The sequence below is a fragment of the Podarcis gaigeae genome (genome assembly GCF_964106915.1).
Source record: "Podarcis gaigeae genome assembly, chromosome: 2".
Lineage (NCBI taxonomy): Eukaryota > Metazoa > Chordata > Lepidosauria > Squamata > Lacertidae > Podarcis > Podarcis gaigeae.
This window is the reverse complement of record NC_139679.1, coordinates 63,097,292-63,117,791: the sequence shown is the minus strand read 5'-3', so window position 1 is coordinate 63,117,791 and position 20,500 is coordinate 63,097,292. Positions and strand designations below refer to the sequence as shown.

Sequence of the window (20,500 nt, the reverse complement as noted above, 5' to 3'; positions counted from 1 at the left end):
AAAAATGCCTGTTCTCTTCCACAGTTCCTCTTTTTTTCATATACATAACAATGGCCTTTGGGAAGAATACGTGAAATGAATAGCCATGTGATCAGGGGACACAAGCAATTTTGAAGTTTTCTTGTGTGTGTAGAAATAAAACTTGCAAGCTATTGAAGCAGGGCTTTTTTTCAACTGGAACTCAGTTCCGGCACCACTCAATTGGGTGCCATTGCCATTATAAGAGAATGAGGGAGGTTTTCATGTTGAGTTTTGGCACCTCTTTTTCTAGAAAAATAGCACTGTGGTGAAGACCTTGAGTATGTTTAATGGCATTGAATCATCTTGACTCTAGGAATTGCTTGTAACTGGCTACTACACGCATCCCTTCACTTGATGACTGCAGCATCAAGTGATGAGTTTACTGCAGAAATGGGCCACTAGACATAACATTTTGGTACCATCTCAAATGCAAAAAGTTTCAGCAGAACCAGCTGATACATGCAGCTACCATTCATCAGATGTACAGTAATGAACATATGTAAGCCCATAAAGCAGAGAGATCTTACAGAAATAGTGCCAGCCTCACAAACTGAGATGTAAAGAAATGTCAAATCTTCACTCTGCCCACTAGATGGCATATAAACAAAGTAAAAAGGATGCATGAAATCAGTTGCTCTGATAAACTGGAGGGGAATGGGAAAAACGTGGGACTCGGCTACCTGGGTATAAACTCTACAGGAAGGATAATTGTCATAAGCCACTCTTAGCCTCCTGACCCACCCCATCTCTCAGCCTCATCCCTGCCACCCGTAAAATGGGGATAATAATACTCATTTTTGTTCAGTCGATTAGTCGTGTCCGACTCTTCATTACTACTTAATTAATCCTGGAGTTCTCGCTTTTTATCACCCCACAAAGGCCGGCGGAGGGTTCAAAGGTAACCAGGAAATTCACTCCGCGGGCAAAACAACTCCGCCTCTCGAGGGGAGCCCTTAGCTAATGGAGGAACCTCGTCCCCGCCCATCCCAATTAGATCATGCACGAGGCCAATGAAAAGCCGTAGGAAATGGGGGGAGGGAGGAACCTATCTGCGCATCGCGCGCCATTTCCCGCCAAATGTTTGGGCTTAAGGGGAGCCTAAGCGGGAGGTGGGCTGCTGAGGCGGCGCTTGCCAGTCGCTCTCGCCCCCTGGGAGAGATGGAAGGTGTGTGTTTTTCTCTCCCATGCGAGTGAAGAAGCTGCGCTGACTGAGAGCAGTGTCCCTGATGGCTCAGCAGTTTCAGGTGCTGAGGTGCTGCTTCTGCAACGTCTTCCAAGTCCAGCAGGTGAGGCCGCGGGGGAGCGGGACCTGCCGGCTGGAGCGCGCGAGCTCTGTCCTCCTCGGGCTCACAGAACAGATGAGTTGTAGAATTGGAAGGGACCCCCAAGAGTCATCTAGTCCCATACAAGACGCTGAAAGTAATTCGAAAGGCAGACAGTAATTCGACAGACATAAGTTGAGGTCTTGCAAGCTGGCTTTGCCTTCAGGGCAAACTTGGGCATTTCCATCACTACAGTCAGTGCTCCCCCCCCCCTAAAAAAACCAAACACGTTTAGGGGTACTCTCACTTTGACTCAAGAAAATCACCATTTTATAGTTCAAATCGGGAAAAATAAATACAGTAAATGGACAAAAGTACAAAGATTCACAATATGTTTAGGGGTATGCATACCCCTGCATCCCCCCACAAAAGCACTGACTACAGTTACACAAAGGTTGCTACAGGTCTGAAAGTCTGAAATGGACCAAAATGTATACCAAGGGGGAGGGGGGTGTTACCCTTTCTTAGAGACCAGTGGTCTTTATTGATGAATTAAGTAAATATAGTACTAAAAACCAGCATCTATTGGGGTACTATCAAATCATTGTGCATCACTCACTGGCTGCAGCAAGTGTTCCCAAACTGGTCAACAGGCCACCTGTGGTCCATGAGCTTCATTTAGGTGGTCTGTGGTGTCTCTGGATTTGTGTTTGAAGATGAGAAATGGCACATCCATTTTATATACTCGCATTGTTTTTTAATTGTATTTATTTTGCTTCTGTATATTGTATTTTATTGTATTATAATTTGAATTCTATGGTGATACAGTAACACATGAAATAGGAAATAAAAGAAGCAATAAAAATACAATTAAAATCATACAGCATTTAGCACAGCACATTACCAGTTGCTGCAACAGCCAGAAACATTAATTGGCCTGCCAATTTTCTACAATTTTCAGTTGGTCCACGTGGAAGAAAGCTTGGCAACCACTGGGCTTGAAACTCCTTTTTTTATTATTTGCCATTCCATGTACTTTGACTTGAACCAGCTGCAGCTATTTATTCTGCCACTGTGCCATTCTGCAGTGCTCCTGCTCCCTGGTCAAAGCATGAGTGAAGCAACTTTTCTTCTGTCAAAGGCCACATTACCTTGGACGGAATCCTCCAGGGGCCACATGTTAGCAGTGGATTGGGCAAAAAGAGACAGTATTATTCTGGATGTGTTTTCCAGAATAAAGATAGTCTTGCTTCAGTTTTAACTGTGGCCAAAATTAAGGAGGAAACAAGCAGGAAGGAACAAATGCTGATTGGATGGAAGAATGGAGCAGCTTTGGGAGGGACTTGGGGCTGCATAAAATGTAATGTGTGCAAGGCAGTCAGATGTGGCTTGTAGCAGACTGTAGCCTGCATTGCACATGCCCCAATCTGTAGAATGGTCACTGTTGCACTTTGTCTTTAGAGTTGTGATTCCTTTGGCCATTAAATCTATGGATTATGATTGAATTATGGCCAGGGTGAAGAGTTCAAATGATGGTGCACAATTCTGATATACTTTTTTTATATTAGGTAATACAAAAGAATACTAAGGGGAAAAAGGAACAGAAAACCTACAATAAACAACTCTGATATACGTATAAGTGCACAGTATACACAACACTCTGATCATAGACCTGTTCTTGAGCCCCTTAAAATACACACTTGGCTTTTATTGAAAATCGATGAATAGTTACAGAAACATGCACAGTGGCGAATGTTTCACCCACAATAATATGAATTGTGTGGGTTATTAAAGAATTGTATCTGCAATTCTGTCTTAGATCAAAAAGAGCCAAAAATGGAATTGCAAAGTATGTGATGAAAAGCAGTCAGTTCTAAAGGTGAGTACCCACAGTTCCTTTATTTAAGTCCTGCTATCAGTGAACTGGCTTTTTAGTAGGTGGATTCTTTTTCCTCAGATTCTCAAACTGCAATCCTACACATACTTAACTAGGAACAAGTCTCATTGGATTCAGTGGGGCTTACTGCTGCGTGGACATGAATAGGATTTTGCTGTATTAGTATTAGAAATCTATGTTACCCACATTAATCTCTTTTTTTAAAAAAATCTCTTTATCTTGCAATAGGAATCTGTTCACATAATCTGGTGTTAAAAATAGGTTAAGCAGTGGAATGTTTCTATTTTTTCTGGTACCTCCTCGACTAGAAGAGATTTTAATACGTTATCATGTTGATGATAAAAAATGTGATTCAAATATAGTACTATAGGAGAACTACTATAAAACATGTATTGGAAGAAGGGAGTCGTAGTAATTATTCTGATTATATAAACTATGTGGAGGTTAAAGTACACAAAGAAGAGTATCCTGTATTCTTTGCTAAAGTGTGGAGTGATAAGATGTACAGTGCAAGTCTGTTAAAGCAAAAGGTTGTATATATGTCAGATTTACAAGCAGGAAGTGCCCATTATTAAGTAATGTCCCTGGAACTAGGGCCTCTCAGATATAGCTATAATGTTATTTCCTTGCCTTTATTACATTAAAGAACTGTGAAAATAAGTGTTAACAAAACTTTTGTTACTTTAGATTTTTGGTCAGGGTTCTGGATCTGATTGCAGGCACCATGTACAAAAACTCAATTTGCTACAAGGACAGGTAGAGCAGGGACCTACGGAAATGCTTAGGTATGGTATTAAGTGATTATTTGCTGTTTTGTGTTTGTATACATTTGCATTATAACTTTCATTCTAAATTGCATATAATGGGTGGTATCGAGCAAAGTACACCCATTGGAATTAGTGGACTTAAGGTTACTTAAGTCCATTGATTTCAGTGGGTGTCTTCTGAGTACATCTATCACCCAATGGATTTTAATTAGAAATGTTCAGCAATTCTACAATAATCAACTGCAGTGCAAAGATTTAATGTGATTAAAATAATGCTTCTGCTCCCACTTAGTTAATTCCAATCTGGACTAGCAAACTTCCAAATTCAGAAAGGTGACACGATGTCCATTAAACCTGGCTTCTGTGGAAAAAGGTTCAATAACTGCTTAAAATGTTATAATTACTATGATCAAGGAGTAGAACTGTTGACAACACTTCAATTTAAATCTGAAACAATCCTTTAGACCAGCTGAGCTGCCTAAACCTATTTGTTGCAATAATTGAGGTTTTGTTGAGACCATAGGTACAGTACTGATTTGGCTAGCAGGATTTATTCACACCATCTTAACATTTTTCATTGCATGTTGTATCATATTTCCTTTGTTCCATTATTAACAATTATTAATTACCACAGTTGCATTTTCTAAAGGTGTGGATGTGGGTGAGAGTCAAGTTAATTTTTATTGTAAAATTAAACCAAAATAAAACCAAAGGTCTTTACAATGAATGACAGAAAATAAAAGGAAAACTTTCCTCTAATATCGTAAAACGTAGCCTGTAACAGTTTACAACATAAAAATAAATTTACAACATTAAATTTTAAAATTGGAGTGTATTCACATAGCTGGAACTGCACAAATTTGGTTACCGCTTGTGTAATATATAGATGTTTATCCACTAGGAGTTCAACTGTCACTTTCTGTGCAGATCGACCAGGAAGCCAATTAAGAATTGGAGATATAAATTTTCCTCAGGGTATTGTATACAAGGGGCAAATCAGCAGATAGTGTGTGATGTCTTCTACCTCTTTTTTCTTTTCCTTCTCCTTCTGCGATGAGATTACATTTTAATATTTTAATGTTTCAATATTTTAATGTTGTATTTTTACATTTTTTTTAAAGTTGTAATCATTTAACTTGTTTTTATTATTGCTTGTAAGCCGCTCTGAGGAGGGCCTTGGCTGGGGAGGGCGGGGTATAAATAAAAATTATTATTATTATTATTATTATTATTATTATTATTATTACAGTATTATTATACTTACCTGGCAGGGGAGACACCTTGATCATGTGGGTGAGAGAGAGACCTGATGCTTTGCAGTTTGTGCTCACATTTCCGTACATATGAACTCTAAAACACATACATTTATATAGTGATATAACATTAAGTGCATTGATTATTTTCAGATCCATAGAAGAACCAATAAAGAGAGATGGTGAGAACACAATAGTTAAACTGGAAGAGAATTCGGGTAGGCAGGTAAACCCCTTTGGATTAAATAAAGTGTATCTTCAAAGTCAAAATTGAAGGACAGCCAGTCACAAGCCCTTAAAATACAAATCAAGGAAAGGAGATGACAGTTTAGCTAACCCCCCCATACTCTCAGGATTTATTTTTGTGTAAATGTTTATAACAGTAATTTATCCATTTGTTTAATTAAGTAAGGACCCATTTCTCCATGTGACATTGGGCAACCTTTGTTTTTACTGAAGCAAATTGAATATTAGCAGGATTGTGTAAAGGTCATGGTTCACCAGAATACAGTTCTTCTGGATTGGGCACAGAATTAAGCTCTCTGAGCATACGTACTTTCATTTTAAATAGTTATGAGGATGGGCTTGAATAAACACAGGCAGATCCTATTGAAATCTTAGAAGCCTGGGGTACTAATTAGAAACCATCTAGTGCCCTGCATAGCTCTTGTCCTTCCCCATGACAAGCAAAACCAGAATAAATGCATCTGAGTTTGCATAATTCACCAAATTCAGCTTTTCTTGGTACTTGAGATGGCTGGACAATAGTAGTAGCAGTGGTATTAATAAAAATAATCATTATTCTTGCTATGATTAAAACAGATCACTAAAGCAACAGAGCATTTAGTCTGAGATGGATAGTGAGTTAGGACTCTTGATAAGACATTCTGTAATTTTTCTAGGAGGAAAAGGTAACGTTGGTCAGCCGCTGGACTAAATATCTCGATGGAAGATGTGAAGAGCAAGGGAAGGAAGATGAGGAGGAGATAATGGTGCATACAGAAAAACAGAGCTACTCTTCCAAGAACACACTAAGGTGGATATGTAGTAGTTTCTTATTTTTTGTATAGTAAGTAATGGTGCCTTGTTTGAACATGCCAGAATACTATAACTGAATCACAAGGTTCATCTAAGAGGTACTTGCTTTTTCTCTCCGTGATGCTGTGTGAATTCATTGGACCACTTTTAATCTTGTTGCACCTGCTAGGAAGTGTCAGAAGACCAGCTTAGACGATTCCCAGCGGTCTAGAAAAAGGAGAGCTTCTGGATTTGCAGAGGATGGCCTACATTTTGAGGTATCGCTCTTTCTCCAAGATAGCAAATACTTAATGTTCTATAGGATTACAGGACCCTCTTTTAAATGTCATAAAAAGTTTCACTCAAGTTGTATTCCCTGCCTTGTTACTTAAATGGGTAGAACTCAAATCTGCCTAACTCCCATGGCTCTTCTCAAACCAGCCTACCAAGTGAGTAGAGCTTACTGAGCACTTTCAGTATAATCAAAGCCTCATTGAAAGTGCATGGTGTTTGTACATATTCTAACCAACTCTTTTACCTGACAAATCAACTTTACAGTATTCGTTGCCAGTGAATTGGCTTTTTACTTATCATGCGGTGGGCCTGTAGAGGTTATTACAGCCATTATATGAGGCCCTACTCTAAATTTTTTTCCACCATGTAAGTAGTGTACATCTATACAGGATGCAATGTTAATCTTGCTATGGAAGAGCTGGATTGTCAATGAGTATCAACTTAAAAGAATGCATGAAATGTCTGCAGGATAAGCCAGTGGCTTATCTAAGTCCAGCATCCTGTTCTCACAATTCATCAGCAAACTTGGCCATCTCACTGCTCACTCCTGACTCTAGATTCCTTATGAACCAGTTAAAAAGCACAGGTCTCAATACCAATCCTTGAAGGACTCTGCTTTCTGCATCTGTCCATTCAGAGAACTGTCCGTTGATTCCTATTCTCTACTTCCTGCTACTCAGCCAATTATTGATCCACAAGAGAACCTCTCTTAATGCTTTACCATTAAGTTTACTCAGGAGTCTTTAGTGAGGTACTTTGTCAAAAGTACATTATATCAACCAGATCACCTCTATATGCTTGGTGAAACTCTCAAATAACTCTTTATAGGTTTGTAAAACTGGACTTGCCCTTGCAGAAACCAATGCTGGTTCTGCCTCAGCAAGGCTTCTTAGCAAGCTGTGCAGTTGCTTTCTGAATCTGAGGAGAATGTTCTGTCTTAATAACAGAACCACCACCTGTGGTGCCTGTTACTTCTCTGCAGATAGGTTGACCACTTACCTACCCACCTTAGAACAGACCAACCCATGTAGTCTAGCCGAGTGTGTAACAGAGCAGAAGAGCTACACGTGCATCAGATAAAGAGTAACTTTACTTATTTGCAATCTGGCATTTCCGATTATTTCAGTCTCCTGCTTTTTATTATAGAACAGAAAAGATTCAGCAATAGTAGCTAAAAAAACCTGTGGAGATGATACATCTGTAAATGTGATTCCTGTTGTCAAAGAGCATCTGGTGTGCCAGAAGAATAAAGATTCAGAGTCAAGAGCTGCTGGACTTTCAAAGTGGGAGAAATTCCTTTTATCTGGTAAAAGTTGTAATAGTGGCAATGAAACTGCCATGATGCAAGAGAGGCAGGGAACGCTAGTCCAAACATCTGCTGCAGGGACAAGTGCTGAAAGGCCAGCAACCTTCAGCCCCTGTAATTGGCATCATGCATCCGTTCCACTAGCTGGAGTGCAAAAGTTCTCCAACGCTGAACATGTTCCCATAGCTGACATGCCTGTGGGAAGAGGGAAACACTTTCCTCCTTTGACTAATGTTCATCTTCAAGAAAAACTGCTTAATAGACTGCCTGAACAGCAATCTGCTCCTTTTTTAAATACTCTTATGAGTGTCTCAAATTCAAAGAATCTGCATAGAAACCTCTTTTCTACAGGAGATGACTTTGATGATGATATTTAAATGCCTTTTTCTTCTCAACACTTTTTATCATTATTAGTCTATGTGAGATGACTTAGGTCAGGCTACAGTTTATCCTTCTAAGTCACAGAGCTATGTTGTATAATAAAGGAGATTGTACTCAAATACTGTCAATATCTTTGGCATGTAGGGCTTCTATGATGTTGTTTGTCATTTGTGGTGTCGGGACAAGACTTTAAAACCAGCAAAGCAGTATTCATTGTATACTATGTATAGGCAGAAATTTCTAAAAAGGCATTTTCTGCATCCAAGTACCAAATTGGGGCTAGCTTTGTTTTATCTTGCATACAAAGAGGGAATTTTCTTGTATCTGGTTCTGTAGTGGGAGTAGGAGGAGGAATGATGGCTCAGGTGGTGCTGAAACTTGTGTGTACACTGTAGTTCAGGTATAGGACCACTGGTCCTGTTAGCTAGGGATGATGGGAATTGTAGTCCCAAACATCTGGAGGGCCGGAGTTTGCCTATGCCTGCTTTAGTTAATAAATCAGTGTCACTGTTGATTATCTTGTCTCATAGAATGTCACCGAATTCTCAGGTCATGGGCTAAACCACAACAATGGTAAGCCTATGTATTTAAAACTCTTTTTCTACTTCATCACACCCTAGTACCCCTTTTTGTCAGCTGCCTTCATTTCTTATGACCCAGGCAGACAAGCTGCAGCCAGTTAGTGCAAGGCCTCACCAATCCCACTTGCAGATTTTTGCTATTTGTCCATGACGTGTTCACCATGATTAAGAGAACTTCCTCTTTAAAGATATAAGAGCTGCTGCTTAGCTTGTGCAGCTGTGGAATACAAGGTCCTGAGTGCAGTAACCAATTACAGAAAGTGCCACCAATGTAATGTGAAATGCAAAACCACCTTTCAGCCAAGTTTCCAAAACCGTTCCTTTCCGTAAAAGCAAGGCTTGCAGCTGATTCATCACCTAAGGGTAAAAAAACCAGAAACCAGACCAGCTATCAGAACTTGTGCCTGATAGCGTCCATTGTTTTGAGTACTGGCCCCTACCAAGTATCCTCTGCAATATGAAGTATTACCACAAATTATAGACACACTACTGAATTAAGTGGGGAAAGTTAATGTGAATCTTTATTGATAGTATGAACTTAGAATATGGAAAGACAATCAGAGCCTTGCAGGGGCCAAAAGATATAAAAGGTAGGCTACTCAGTTGCAGCAGCCTTAACAATTTGCTTTAAGAATTATGAGTTACACAGGTGCTATTTGGAAGTTTTTGCTTGCTTGGCATACTGGATGGTATCCAGAGCTGCCCCAATGTCGTAGTTCTTGGAATGCAGCAGGTGAGTGAGCCAGCCTCCTTCATCAGAAAACCCCATAGACAACATCTGGGACAAGGATTCAATGAGACGGGGGTCTGCTTCTGTAAATAAGTAGAAATAGGATTAGTTGACCCAGCTGTCCGTACCACCTTGCCTACATCCCATCCCCAATCTGCAAATCCACAGCTGGCTGTTTTAAGATGGTGTGGGCAATTGACTATGCCTAGGTTGTGTTCTCTAAAAACTGGATCCTTACAAGCTTTATCAGGAAAAGTTACCAATATGAAGACCAGCTGAGGCTGACCTTGATTAGGTAACAATCTTTCAAGTTATCCTGGCAACCCAACTGATGGTTATAAAGCCCTGAACAGCTCAAGACCTGCAGACAGGGCTGCATTCTTGTCTTTCTGGTATCAGGCAAAGACATTTGCTTGGGAATTTAAGCAGCTCATATAAACTAGTTTTGGAACTTTTGTTTTATTGTTTTGTTGTATGTTGTCATGGAAGCTTATACCGAAAGGCAGCTAACAAACTTTCTACACACTTGAGTTCAAGTGACCAATTTGTCTTGTAAATAATACTACTGAAGAGATGTGACTCAAATACAATCCTATGCATGTCTACTCCAGACATAAGCTCACTGAGCTCAGTGGCACTTACTCTTGGGTAAGGGGATGCAGGTTCCATCAAGTAACATGTAATATCAGTCTGTACCCAAGGCGAACAGGATTTGATTTCCTAACATGCCAGAGCTGTATATAGCCTTCCAATCTCTTTTTTTACCTGGTGGAAGGTGAGGATAGAGTGCGGCCTCTCGCAGTCCTGTTGGTCCTGTGTTAGTGGGAGCTTCAGCTGGATTCAGAGAGCTTGGGTTGTCACTCTCTGGCATTTGTAAGGACTGCAGTTCACCAGTTGAAGGGTCTACTTCTTTTGGAGACAAATGGGTCCAGTCCTCATCTGCCCCTGAACTGCTGCTGGATTCAGCTGGTTCCTGGGATTGCACAAAGACACAATGTGGAGAGCCTGCTTTAGAATAACACAAAGTACTCCTTAAAAGGCCTGCGCCTAATGAAGTTGCTTACCAATAGCACATACATATTGCTCACTGGCTATAACTAACTTTTAATTCCCCAACACTAAAGTTCTCTGCCTCCCTCACCTTAAGGAATATTGCAGATTATACTTTCTCTAGGATTTTCCATGACAGCTAAACAGACATTTGATGCCCAAGAAAACACATCAAATGCAACATTGCTAACCACAACCTTCCATGAAAATTTTAGCCACTTCAGTGTGCATTACAGATCTAGCTTCACATCTAAAACTAACCCCTTCGATACATGCTGATGTTACTAATCTGTGGCTTTAAACATACACCAGAAAAAATGGATTTCCACATGTACAATAGTACTTCCTCCTCCCTCTCCAGCACCTCCACACACAACAACACTGGGAGACCCTCCAGAACAAGTGTAAGTGAGGAGCTGCAGTGGGAAGTCCTCTTGTGCAAGTGGAAGTCCACATGTGATAATAGATTTCACCCTGTCTTACCAAACATCTCTTGCTCAATTATATACTCTTGATTATTTTCAGGATATCTAGCATGGGTTTTTTCCCCCGGTCCTGAAGCTAGAAATATACAATATGTTGCATTTTCAGAGTCCACCAGGAAAACCAAACAAAGAATGCCCTGCCAAGTAACCATGCATACTCAATTCAGTTGGGCTGACTCCCACCTAAGCGGGGTTAGGATTGCAGCTTTAGTTTCTTTGGAAATAAGACATTTTTTCTGTTGTATGTTATTGTACAGAGGCTAGAAGATTACCACTACTCATGACCATCCCTAAATAAATTTAGTACTCTCTTGCATAGGAAAACGAAAGATTGATTTATGTTCCTAATATAAAAAGCATCAGTGCTGATCTTAGTGACAAGCATGCGGTGAACAGTGTGTACATCTTTACCCTACTGACTGCACATTTCGCAAGTGACAGTTTCATCTTCATACTCTTACCTCTGACAAGAGGTTCTCCTCTTCCATCTGTGTAGCAGGAGAATGTACTGCCATTTCCTGCAGCTGGTCTGTAAGAGTATCTGCATCTGCAGCTGGTTTGCTGTTGGTACTTGCTTCTGGTCCGGTCTGGTCACTGGAACCTCTCTTCTCAGAACTAGGTTCTGTACTAGGTGACACTTTGCTCCTCTGTCCCTCATGTTCCACATCAATATCAACATCAATACCTAGAAAAACAATTTAAAAGTTGGAAGCTGGTGGTAATCTGCGATCACTTTATGTTTCTGTCTACATCTACATCTCTAGGGATTTGAATACAGTCTTCTTGGAGGGATTTCCCCTCCCCCTTAGAATGGCAATGGTTTGCCATTCTGAAGGTCAGACAAAAGTAGCTCTCCAATAACTTTGGGAATTGTGGACAGAAGTTTCATGTTTCCACTGAGCAATCACTGGGGAGAATGTGAAGACTGATAGCTGGTTGATATGAGAGAAGATGGACAATGTGCCAGCTATTCTGTAACATTCACCTACTGCTGACTGACCTGCAGTGCCAACTTTCTCCTCGGACTGCATTGCTCTACAACAGCTTAAAGTATTTATAGTCTGCCTTTGCACAGTGCAGTCATACATCTGAAGGACAATCACCTTCAACAAACTCAAAACTCAGAGCACAGGTCCAGGAGATGCCCACTTTTGCCTTTATGTTTTTCCTATGTAATGGCAATTAGTATTTGAGAAGACAAACATAAATGAAACACTATTGCTAGGACTACTCCCCCCCCCCAAAAAAGCTTAACCATAGTATTAGAAGACTTTGACAAAACTATTTGGGAGAAAAGCGTAAGGCAAAATAGCCAACTAAACAGAAGGCCCACATGTCCTGTATAGCTGACAGATATCATAATGGCACAGTACTGTAACACATATCCTTTTGATAGTGGCAGAAAGCAGCTAGTAAGAGACCCAACTGATCAAACCACAAAAGGCTACTTAAACCATTTGATATTTCTGAAAGCTCACATGCAGAGTATGAATCATAGATGAAAGCAGGCAATAATAGCCAGATGAAAGCAACGGCTTACCAAGCGGACCCAGAAAAGCAGCAACACTTTCTCCAACATTCTTCAAAAAGGTGACATTGGGATCTTGAGATTGACTGCTAGAAGCTGTTTTTAATAAGGAGAAAAAAGTTACTAATAGAACTTGTAAGAGAAAAGTTGATCAGTAAAGTTAGAAGGATTCACAAACTCAGTTCCTTTTAGCTCCTAATTATGATTTGATTTATAATTCAATGTAACATTCTTAAAGGAGATCTTGAACACATCTATTCAAAAGTAAGTTCCTGAAAGCAATGACTTTGGGACAGAGTGTGCCTTTTTATTTTGCATTTACAACCACCATTATGGTCATCAGAAAGCTAAACGCATACCTTGCTCAGGAGCAGCAGTCTGAGAAGTGGTGCTACCTTGTGCCTGGCCAGGGTTTTGACACTTGCGGGCAGGACAAGGGTGACCACAGCCTTGCATCCATGCAAAAGGTGAAACACCATGTTTCATCTTACGAAGCCAGCGACCTCTGGGAAGCCACTAAAGGGTAAAAGAACACACTGTTAGGGGTAACTGTCGCTTTAGAAAATAGTTGCAGTTCATCTTAGGCAAGATGATCTTTACAGCTCCCTCTGGGCAACTGCTTTTTCCTCATGTTACTTACCTCAAATGGATGGAGCAATGGACTCTGAAACATGATCATGTTATGTTCCTTATGGATACCTTTTCCCTCACAAGTACTGCACAGGTCATAGTCAGGACAAACAGTGCATTTGAATCTTGCACCCGCAACTGGGCCATCACAACCATCACAGATCACGTTGGGATGCACCATGTTCGGTGGGCGCTCCTGGCTGCAGGATTGGCGGTGCAGGTGGTCACGCTTCAGCTCCTTTTTCTCTGAAGGACACAAACACAGGGTGTTGCTGAAATATGCCCAAGATAAATGAACCAATACCCATCGAGCTGCAGAACTAGACAGTTGTAAAAGGAGGTGTGCATACTTTATTCACCCCTGCACCTCCAACTTTGTTTTGCCCAGAAGTGAACTAAACAATTTCTCATAAAATCCTTTAGTGTCTGCCACTACCTCTCTCCCGTGTGTTTGTGGTGTGGATAACCATGAACATAGAGTGTCAAATCAGTATTTGTATACAGAGGATTACAATAAATGTAAAAGTCACATTCTGCAAAAAGTGACTGAAGCATCGTTTTCAGAAATGTTGACAACCCAGCTCATCGAGGACTTGTTTGTTACGAGTGATCGTAACTTTGTTTTCCTATCAAGTTGCACCACAGACTACTGTAGCCAACTCTGATTTTTTTAAATCTTCAAATATGTTATTCATGGCACAGTTTGTACCCGCAGACAAGATATCCATGAGTTCCAATTACCAGAGATACATATGACTTACGGTTTTTTCTATTTCCAAAGGAGAGTAGCCACTGGGTCTTTTTCTCAGCATGGCTCTTATTATAACCCGATATTATTGTTATTGATATATTTTGCTCACCAGCAGTCTCTGCTATCCAAGTCTGCAAAATGCCTTCTCTATTATATCCTAAGACTTTTTTTAAAAAAACCAGACTAATTTTTCCATCAGGGCCACCAATAACTTTTCCTGTTCTAACCTCAATTTTTGGGGTTTCAGCATCTGCTCTGCAGGTAGGAATGGGCAGGGAACAATGATAAGCAGAGGGTTATACAATATATACCCATTCTGTATATTTAAGAATGTTCTAAATATGGGTGCTCATAGGTTATGAATATAAATGCTCATTCTTATTTCAGGCCTTAAAACCACCAAGTCCAATATTGGGGAAAGTTAAGAGAAGGCAAATTCTAGATCTCTTAGCCTATCACCATTCCTCTCTTAGCATGCTGTTCTGGTGGATACTCGTCCTTTCCCATGTGTCTGGCAATGCCTCATTTCTTGCAGAAATCTAGCATGAAACTGCCAACCTCTGTCCAACTGAGCTGTCTTTTAGTGTGTGGCTTGTGCCCCATTGGTACGCAACAGCTTTGTTAGGAGGAATTTCAAGCCTCTTGGAGCACAACAAAGAAGCCTGGTCATGTAAATTTTGGATCAACTATACACTTCTTGTTACAGTTCTTCAGCAAATCTCCTTTACTAGAGTTTCTATGGGAAAGGCATAATCTCCCATTGGCCTAGTTTATGGGCTCTACCACCTCAGACTGCTGCTGCATTCCAACTATACATTGGTATTAGTTGAAAAACAAAATTACACATGTCAAAAATAGCTTGGAACAATGGTCATTGAAAGAATAAGGGTAGAATGAGAAATGGGGGAAGTCTACTTCAAGGGATTTAAATGCAGTAGCCAACAAACTCACCCTAGTACTGGCTCTGGGTGAATTTCTAGTTTTCAAGACTGGTTTTGCCAATGCAGTTTAAATTCCCATTAAGTCACTGGGGTTCATAGATTCTCACCTTACTCTCAAGTGATATTTCCTGTAGCAGCCATTCTCATGAAATACTAGCTCGTTAAAAGCTGTGTCTTAAGTTGTGTAGTGCAAAAGCTGTGAAATGCAGAGATGTTTTCAGCTCTTGAACGAATTATAACTACTAGAATACATTACAAGATAGCTGCCGAAAGCAGTTAAGAGAGAATACTAAACTGGCTAAGATTACCTTTAACATAAATGCGAAAAATCCCATCTTTCACACAGGGCAGGGCCAGCTTCAGTTCTTCATCACTGGAAAAAGCAATCATATCTCCATCTTCATCTGAAATAAGAAAACAGTTAACTCACTTTGACAGCAGATACTCAGCCTTATCCTGAAATTTCTGAATAGGGCAGCAGAAAACACTGTTGGACTCAATATGTACTCTGCCTTCCTCTTGTTGGGCTGTATGCAAATCTGTTGTTAAGAAAGTTGCCTAGCGCCATCTGCATGGGTGGTGAAGTATCCTTTGGTTACACATTTATTTCACATAGCAAAGTAATGCTTTCAGAAGACAGATTTAGAGCTTTTATTCAATTACTTGAATTAAAATCTAAAGGCAAATAAGCTTCAGATTGCAGGCTATGTAATGCAAGCTAGCTCTGATGAAAGAAATGTAACCTTCCACTGAAAAAGCTATGCAGTTCTCAGCTACCAACTGAATTACTGTTCCAGCAGCTGATCTCTAGTAAAGATGCACCGATGCTTTAGGCAGTGACTTATACAAAGCTATTAAAAAGAGCAGCCTTCCCAGACCTGGTGGCCTCCAGCTGTTTTTGGACTACAATTCCCATCGTGCCAGATCAGGTTTTATTGGAGGTTTTATTGTTAATGAAAGCAGCAACAGACAATAACCTCCTAGCACCTGATTCTTGAGATGAGAAAATCCTTCATTTATGTTTCCTTTAATGGGAATTGGCATTCCTTTCAAGAGAACCTTAAAAGCAGCATGCACTGTCAGTAGTACAAAAAAATAAGGCATTGCTAATCAGTTCTGACCTTCAGGCAGGACTGAAAACAGCGCACAACATGCATGCAGGTACAAAAGCCATTTGCTACCTTTCCTCATAATTGGGATGCCCAGGCATTACCAGGTTGCCTTCTGGAAGTAATACTTAATGGAATGACAGAGCATCTGCTGCTGTAAAGGCTTGGAGACCTGTCTGAAATCCTGGTGAGCCTCTGCCAGTAAGTTTAAGAAATGCTGAGCCAGATGGACCAACAGTCTGATAATTTTCTGCACTCTTGTGTACTCAGACATCAGCCTCTGAAAACTACAATACACATCGCAGTTCTCTCTCACACTTTTATATACCAATAGTCATGAGTGGTTTAAAAAACACTTCTTTTGAAAAGTGTGCAAGACTTGCAGGACGGACAGAGCTCCCTAGAAGAAATTCTGGTTGCTACAGGAATATCCCAGGATGATGTAACTGCCCAAGTGTACAAACATGCTTAAACAAATATTTACAGCTGTGCAGTGTTATGCAATGGCACTTATTTTAAATGAATTTATGAGAAGTATCAGCGAGCTCCATATCCTATCGTGTCATATCTTACTACTAAGAGGATCTCACCACCCTTAGGAAACACATTGACAATTCCCAAACAGAAATTTGGACACCAGTAGCTAGTACCATATTAACGCCTGCAGTGGCAGTCCCCTTTTCACAGTGGAGACTCTGCTGCTTATGTCACTCCTCTGTCTGCCATACTTTTTGCCCAGATTGTTGAAGAGCATATTCAATATAACTTAGCTTCACACCATGGGTCCCTTGATACATATCAGAGCAAAATTCCACATCACCGCACTATGTGTATGAGTATCAATAATACAACCACACGGAACCTTCCTATTTGATTAGTATCTACCCTCCCAGGCACTGATTAGTTGGGAAGAACTGGGTCACCCACACATTTTTTGTTATTTGTATGTATGAGACGACAAGAACTACCGTATGTTAATTGCATGGTGGGACTAGAATTGAGCAACTGAAACCAGATTTAGAGTTGGAGCACTTAAAGAGTAGCCACACACTACAGAGTCTTCCCTCTCCCCACCCAACCTCAACAGGTGAATTGAGGTTGTTACCTGCTCTGAGGTTTAGTGAGACATAGCTAGTAGCAGTTTTAGTGCTCAGGCCTCCACACTGGAGGAGTAAACTGTGTGGAAAAGACTGCCTCTGAACTAGTATAGAGTGCCCTTTCTTAAACATTATCAGAGACAGCTTCCATTAGCAAGTAAGGCTTCTAGACTAGGGTGTGTTTCTTCCTAACAGACCTGAATTCCAAATCTTATTTCGTTTAGAGATTAAGAGCTGGTTTAAGCAAGTATAGCAGAAGGGTGTGACAACTATGATAGGTTAATGAGCAAAGAATATATTGTTAGCTTTGCCTTTTATGCACACAGGCACTTGACAAAACCTCCAACTGCTTTTCCATTGCACAAAGGAGTCTGGAAAACCTTGACCTATTGATTTCAGCCCGACAGGCAGCAATAACGGCTACACAGAGCCCTGCCTCCCAGATCTATCATGAAAAGCCTTAGGACTATCAATTCACTAAAGCAGAGGCGCCTTTTAAAGGTAAACACCTTTTTTCCTGGCCTTGTTGCGGTACCTTGAACCACAGCGAAGCTTTTCCCAGACCCGGAGATCAAGTGACTGAAAAAAAGTTTCCCAGGCCGGATTTCATGGAATCATAGAATTGGAAGAGAATTATAAAGCTGGGTCATCTAGCCCAACCCCTGGGATGCAGGATTCTCAAATCCATGACAGGTGGGCACCCAACCTCTACTTAAAAACCTCCGCCACCTCTCCTGGGAGTCCGTTCCGCGATCGAGCAGCTTTCTGTCAGAAACGGACATAACTGTCTGAAGACGTACTGTCTTCCCGACGCTTAGTCGGAATCTCCTTTCTGCGTGCAAGGCTACTGCAGCGATCCTGTCGCACAAATAAATAAAAAACCGGAGTTGGAAGTAAAACACCACGGTGGCCTGTTGCTAATGGTCCCCCGCCCCCACTCACCCTTATAGTACATCTGAAAGGCGCCCGTGGCGGCTGTGGAATTGCGAAGCAGCCCCTGGAAAAGATCGGCGATCTTGTCTCGTATCGGCAGGTAGCGGGCAGGCGAGTCGAGGGCGAAGCGGCGGATCTCGCGAGTCACCTCCTCTTTGCCCAGCAGGTAGGCCTTCACCGTCATCGGAGCCATGGCGGCGGCAGCAGCTGGATCTAGTGGCGCAGCAAGAATTGATTCACGCAGGAAGGCGGGAGGGAGGTCGGACCTGATCGCGACGACACCGCTCCGCGTAGCAGCCTCCTTTAACTCTGTCCTCGAGCCTGCTTTGCCTGCTGCTTCGCCGCTAGTCCCCGGGCTTCTTATAGGCGCTTTTGCAAAGAGGGCGGGCTTGAGCTGGGAAAGTCCCCACCCGGGGAGACGAGCAGGGGAGGAGCGGCAGCAACAACAACAATAGCGGGGGCGTGCGCGACCCTTGCGCTAAAAAGCTGCTTCTAGAATGAAAGGAGGCGGGGTGCAAAAGGGAGCGGGGTTGCAGCCGAGGAAGGAGAACGCCAAGGACAGGGGAAGTGTCATTGTCAGTCGTATGATTTTTAAAGCGGGGAGGGGGAAGGCAAGCCAATTATCCTTTGTGCCCCTGGAGGTGGCGTCTCGTTTGCCTCCTCGTGAGCGGTTTGGAGGAGGTTTGATCTCCCCAACGCCGTTTAGTTCGCTTTGCAAACCCCGCGTGTAAGCATTACTCAGCACTTTCTTGCTCCGCGGCCTACAGAAAGAGAGGTGGGCGGAGGAAAGCAGGCAACAAGGCGAGCTTGTTTTTTGGAGCGGGAGGTGGCAAAGGCGAGCTAAACAAACACGCGAGACGTGGAACCTGCTCCTGCTGCCTCGCCTGCTCCGGTTTTTGCGCCCGGTGTGGTTTCGGATTGCTGACTCACTGTGTGCTGGATCTAATACATTCGAGGCTGGGCAAGAGGAGGTAGGCCTCGGACAGCTTCCCGTCTCTCGTGCCCAGCCAGGGCTTAAAACGTTTGGCTGAAGTGCTGTAGGAGGTTGCTCAAGGTCACAAACAAAAAGCCCCCTCAAGAATTGGTTTCTTTCCGAAGTGAAAATGACGATGAACCTTATTAATTAAGGGTTATTGATGGCTCTGTCACTGCAACACAAGGAAAGAACTGATCCCTCTTTAGTGTCGCAGTTAGGGCTCAGTATGAATGCTTTAAAGCAAAAACACTCTTCTTCAGACACCATCCCGCTGTCCGGATACGCTCCTTACATTTTTGTGCCATGTTAATTTAGGTATGTCTTCCATAACCTCAACCCGCACATAGTGCCAATTTAAGCAGCAAGAAGGTCCCTGCTGAAGGGAGCCAAGGAAATCAACCAAACTACCTGCTTCCAGAAGTGGCCATTCAGTATATTTCTGGATGAATGCAACACTTAGGATGCCCCACTAGTAGCCTCCCACTATGGCCATAGCCAGGATTTATTGGGGGGCAGCAGACATTATATTAGGGGGGGCAGAACCGAGTGCAACACAATTGGTCAGCTTTTTATTTATTTACTTGCTGGGGGGGTACCCTTCAGGTAACTTGGCCCAAAAGCTCATGAGGGCTTTAAAGTTTAAATACCAACATGTTTGGAAGCTGTGGCTGGATGGTTATGTGGGAGCCGGTTGAAGTTAAATCCCTCGAAGACAGAGGCCCTTTGGCTGGGTCAGGACGATATGGGATTGGGGGGGCAACTCCCATCTCTTGCGGGGGTGCAATTAGTGCCAGCATCGTCCGTTAAGAGTTTGGGTGTAATCTTCGACACCTCCGTCTCCATGGAGGCGCAGATTGCAGCTATAACAAAGGCAGCATTTTTTCATCTCTGCCAAGCTAAGCAGTTGGCTCCTTACCTCTCTCGCCCTGACCTAGCCACTGTGATCCACACAACGGTCACCTCCAGACTGGATTATTGTAACTTGCTCTATGTGGGGCTGCCCTTGAGACTGACCTAGAAACTCCAGTGGGTGCAGAATGCTGCAGCGAGACTCCTTATGGAGTCCCCGCTGCGAGATCACAATCACCCGGTGCTATACCAGCTGCACTGGCTCCCGGTGGAGTACAGGATCAGGTTTAAGGTGCTGGTTTTAACCTTTAAAGCCCTATACGGCCTAGGACCCTCGTACCTATGGGACCGCCTCTCCTGGTATGTCCCACAGAGGAATTTACGATCTTCAAACAAAAACATCTTGGAGGTCCCAGGCCACAGTGAGGTTAGGCTGGCCTCAACTAGAGCCAGGGCTTTTTCGGCTGTGGCTCCGATCTGGTGGAACGCTCTGCCACAAGAGATTAGGGCCCTGCGGGACTTGACATCTTTCCACAGGGCCTGCAAGACAGAGCTGTTCTGCCAAGCCTTTGGTCAGGGCACAGCCTGAATCCCTCCTTTGGCAATCTACCCAATGGTTGCCATCAATTTGATTTGAAGTAA

At 42.2% G+C, this 20,500-nt stretch overlaps 2 protein-coding genes across 2 annotated transcripts; one reads left to right on the top strand and one right to left on the bottom strand.

Moving 5' to 3' along the window:
* The first annotated feature begins 931 nt into the window (after nt 1-931).
* MRNIP (MRN complex interacting protein) lies at nt 932-8,326 on the top strand. Its single transcript, XM_083728614.1, has 7 exons — nt 932-1,307; nt 3,103-3,162; nt 3,868-3,965; nt 5,354-5,426; nt 6,103-6,236; nt 6,408-6,495; nt 7,658-8,326. The coding sequence occupies exons 1-7, from the start codon at nt 1,248-1,250 to the stop codon at nt 8,192-8,194; spliced, it is 1,050 nt and encodes a 349-aa protein (XP_083584740.1). The 5' UTR covers nt 932-1,247; the 3' UTR covers nt 8,195-8,326.
* A 947-nt stretch (nt 8,327-9,273) lies between these two features.
* On the bottom strand, nt 9,274-18,799 carry SQSTM1 (sequestosome 1). Its single transcript, XM_083728573.1, has 8 exons — nt 18,043-18,799; nt 15,203-15,298; nt 13,213-13,448; nt 12,932-13,088; nt 12,585-12,668; nt 11,506-11,729; nt 10,275-10,482; nt 9,274-9,592 (listed from the first exon to the last, which is right to left on the bottom strand). Exons 1-8 carry the CDS (start codon nt 18,224-18,226, stop codon nt 9,432-9,434), a joined length of 1,350 nt encoding a protein of 449 aa, XP_083584699.1. The 5' UTR covers nt 18,227-18,799; the 3' UTR covers nt 9,274-9,431.
* Between the last annotated feature and the right edge of the window lie 1,701 nt (nt 18,800-20,500).

Coding starts and splice junctions, on each gene's coding strand:
- SQSTM1 (XM_083728573.1), bottom strand. CDS start 18,226: ATGGCTCCGATGACGGTGAAGGCCTACCTGCTGGGCAAAGAGGAGGTG. Junction 13,449..15,202: donor TTTTCGCATTTATGTTAAAG/GTAATCTTAGCC, acceptor TGTGTCCTTCAG/AGAAAAAGGAGCTGAAGCGT. Junction 13,089..13,212: donor CATTGCTCCATCCATTTGAG/GTAAGTAACATG, acceptor TTTACCCTTTAG/TGGCTTCCCAGAGGTCGCTG.
- MRNIP (XM_083728614.1), top strand. CDS start 1,248: ATGGCTCAGCAGTTTCAGGTGCTGAGGTGCTGCTTCTGCAACGTCTTC. Junction 3,966..5,353: donor GGACCTACGGAAATGCTTAG/GTATGGTATTAA, acceptor GATTATTTTCAG/ATCCATAGAAGAACCAATAA. Junction 6,237..6,407: donor TCTTCCAAGAACACACTAAG/GTGGATATGTAG, acceptor TGCACCTGCTAG/GAAGTGTCAGAAGACCAGCT.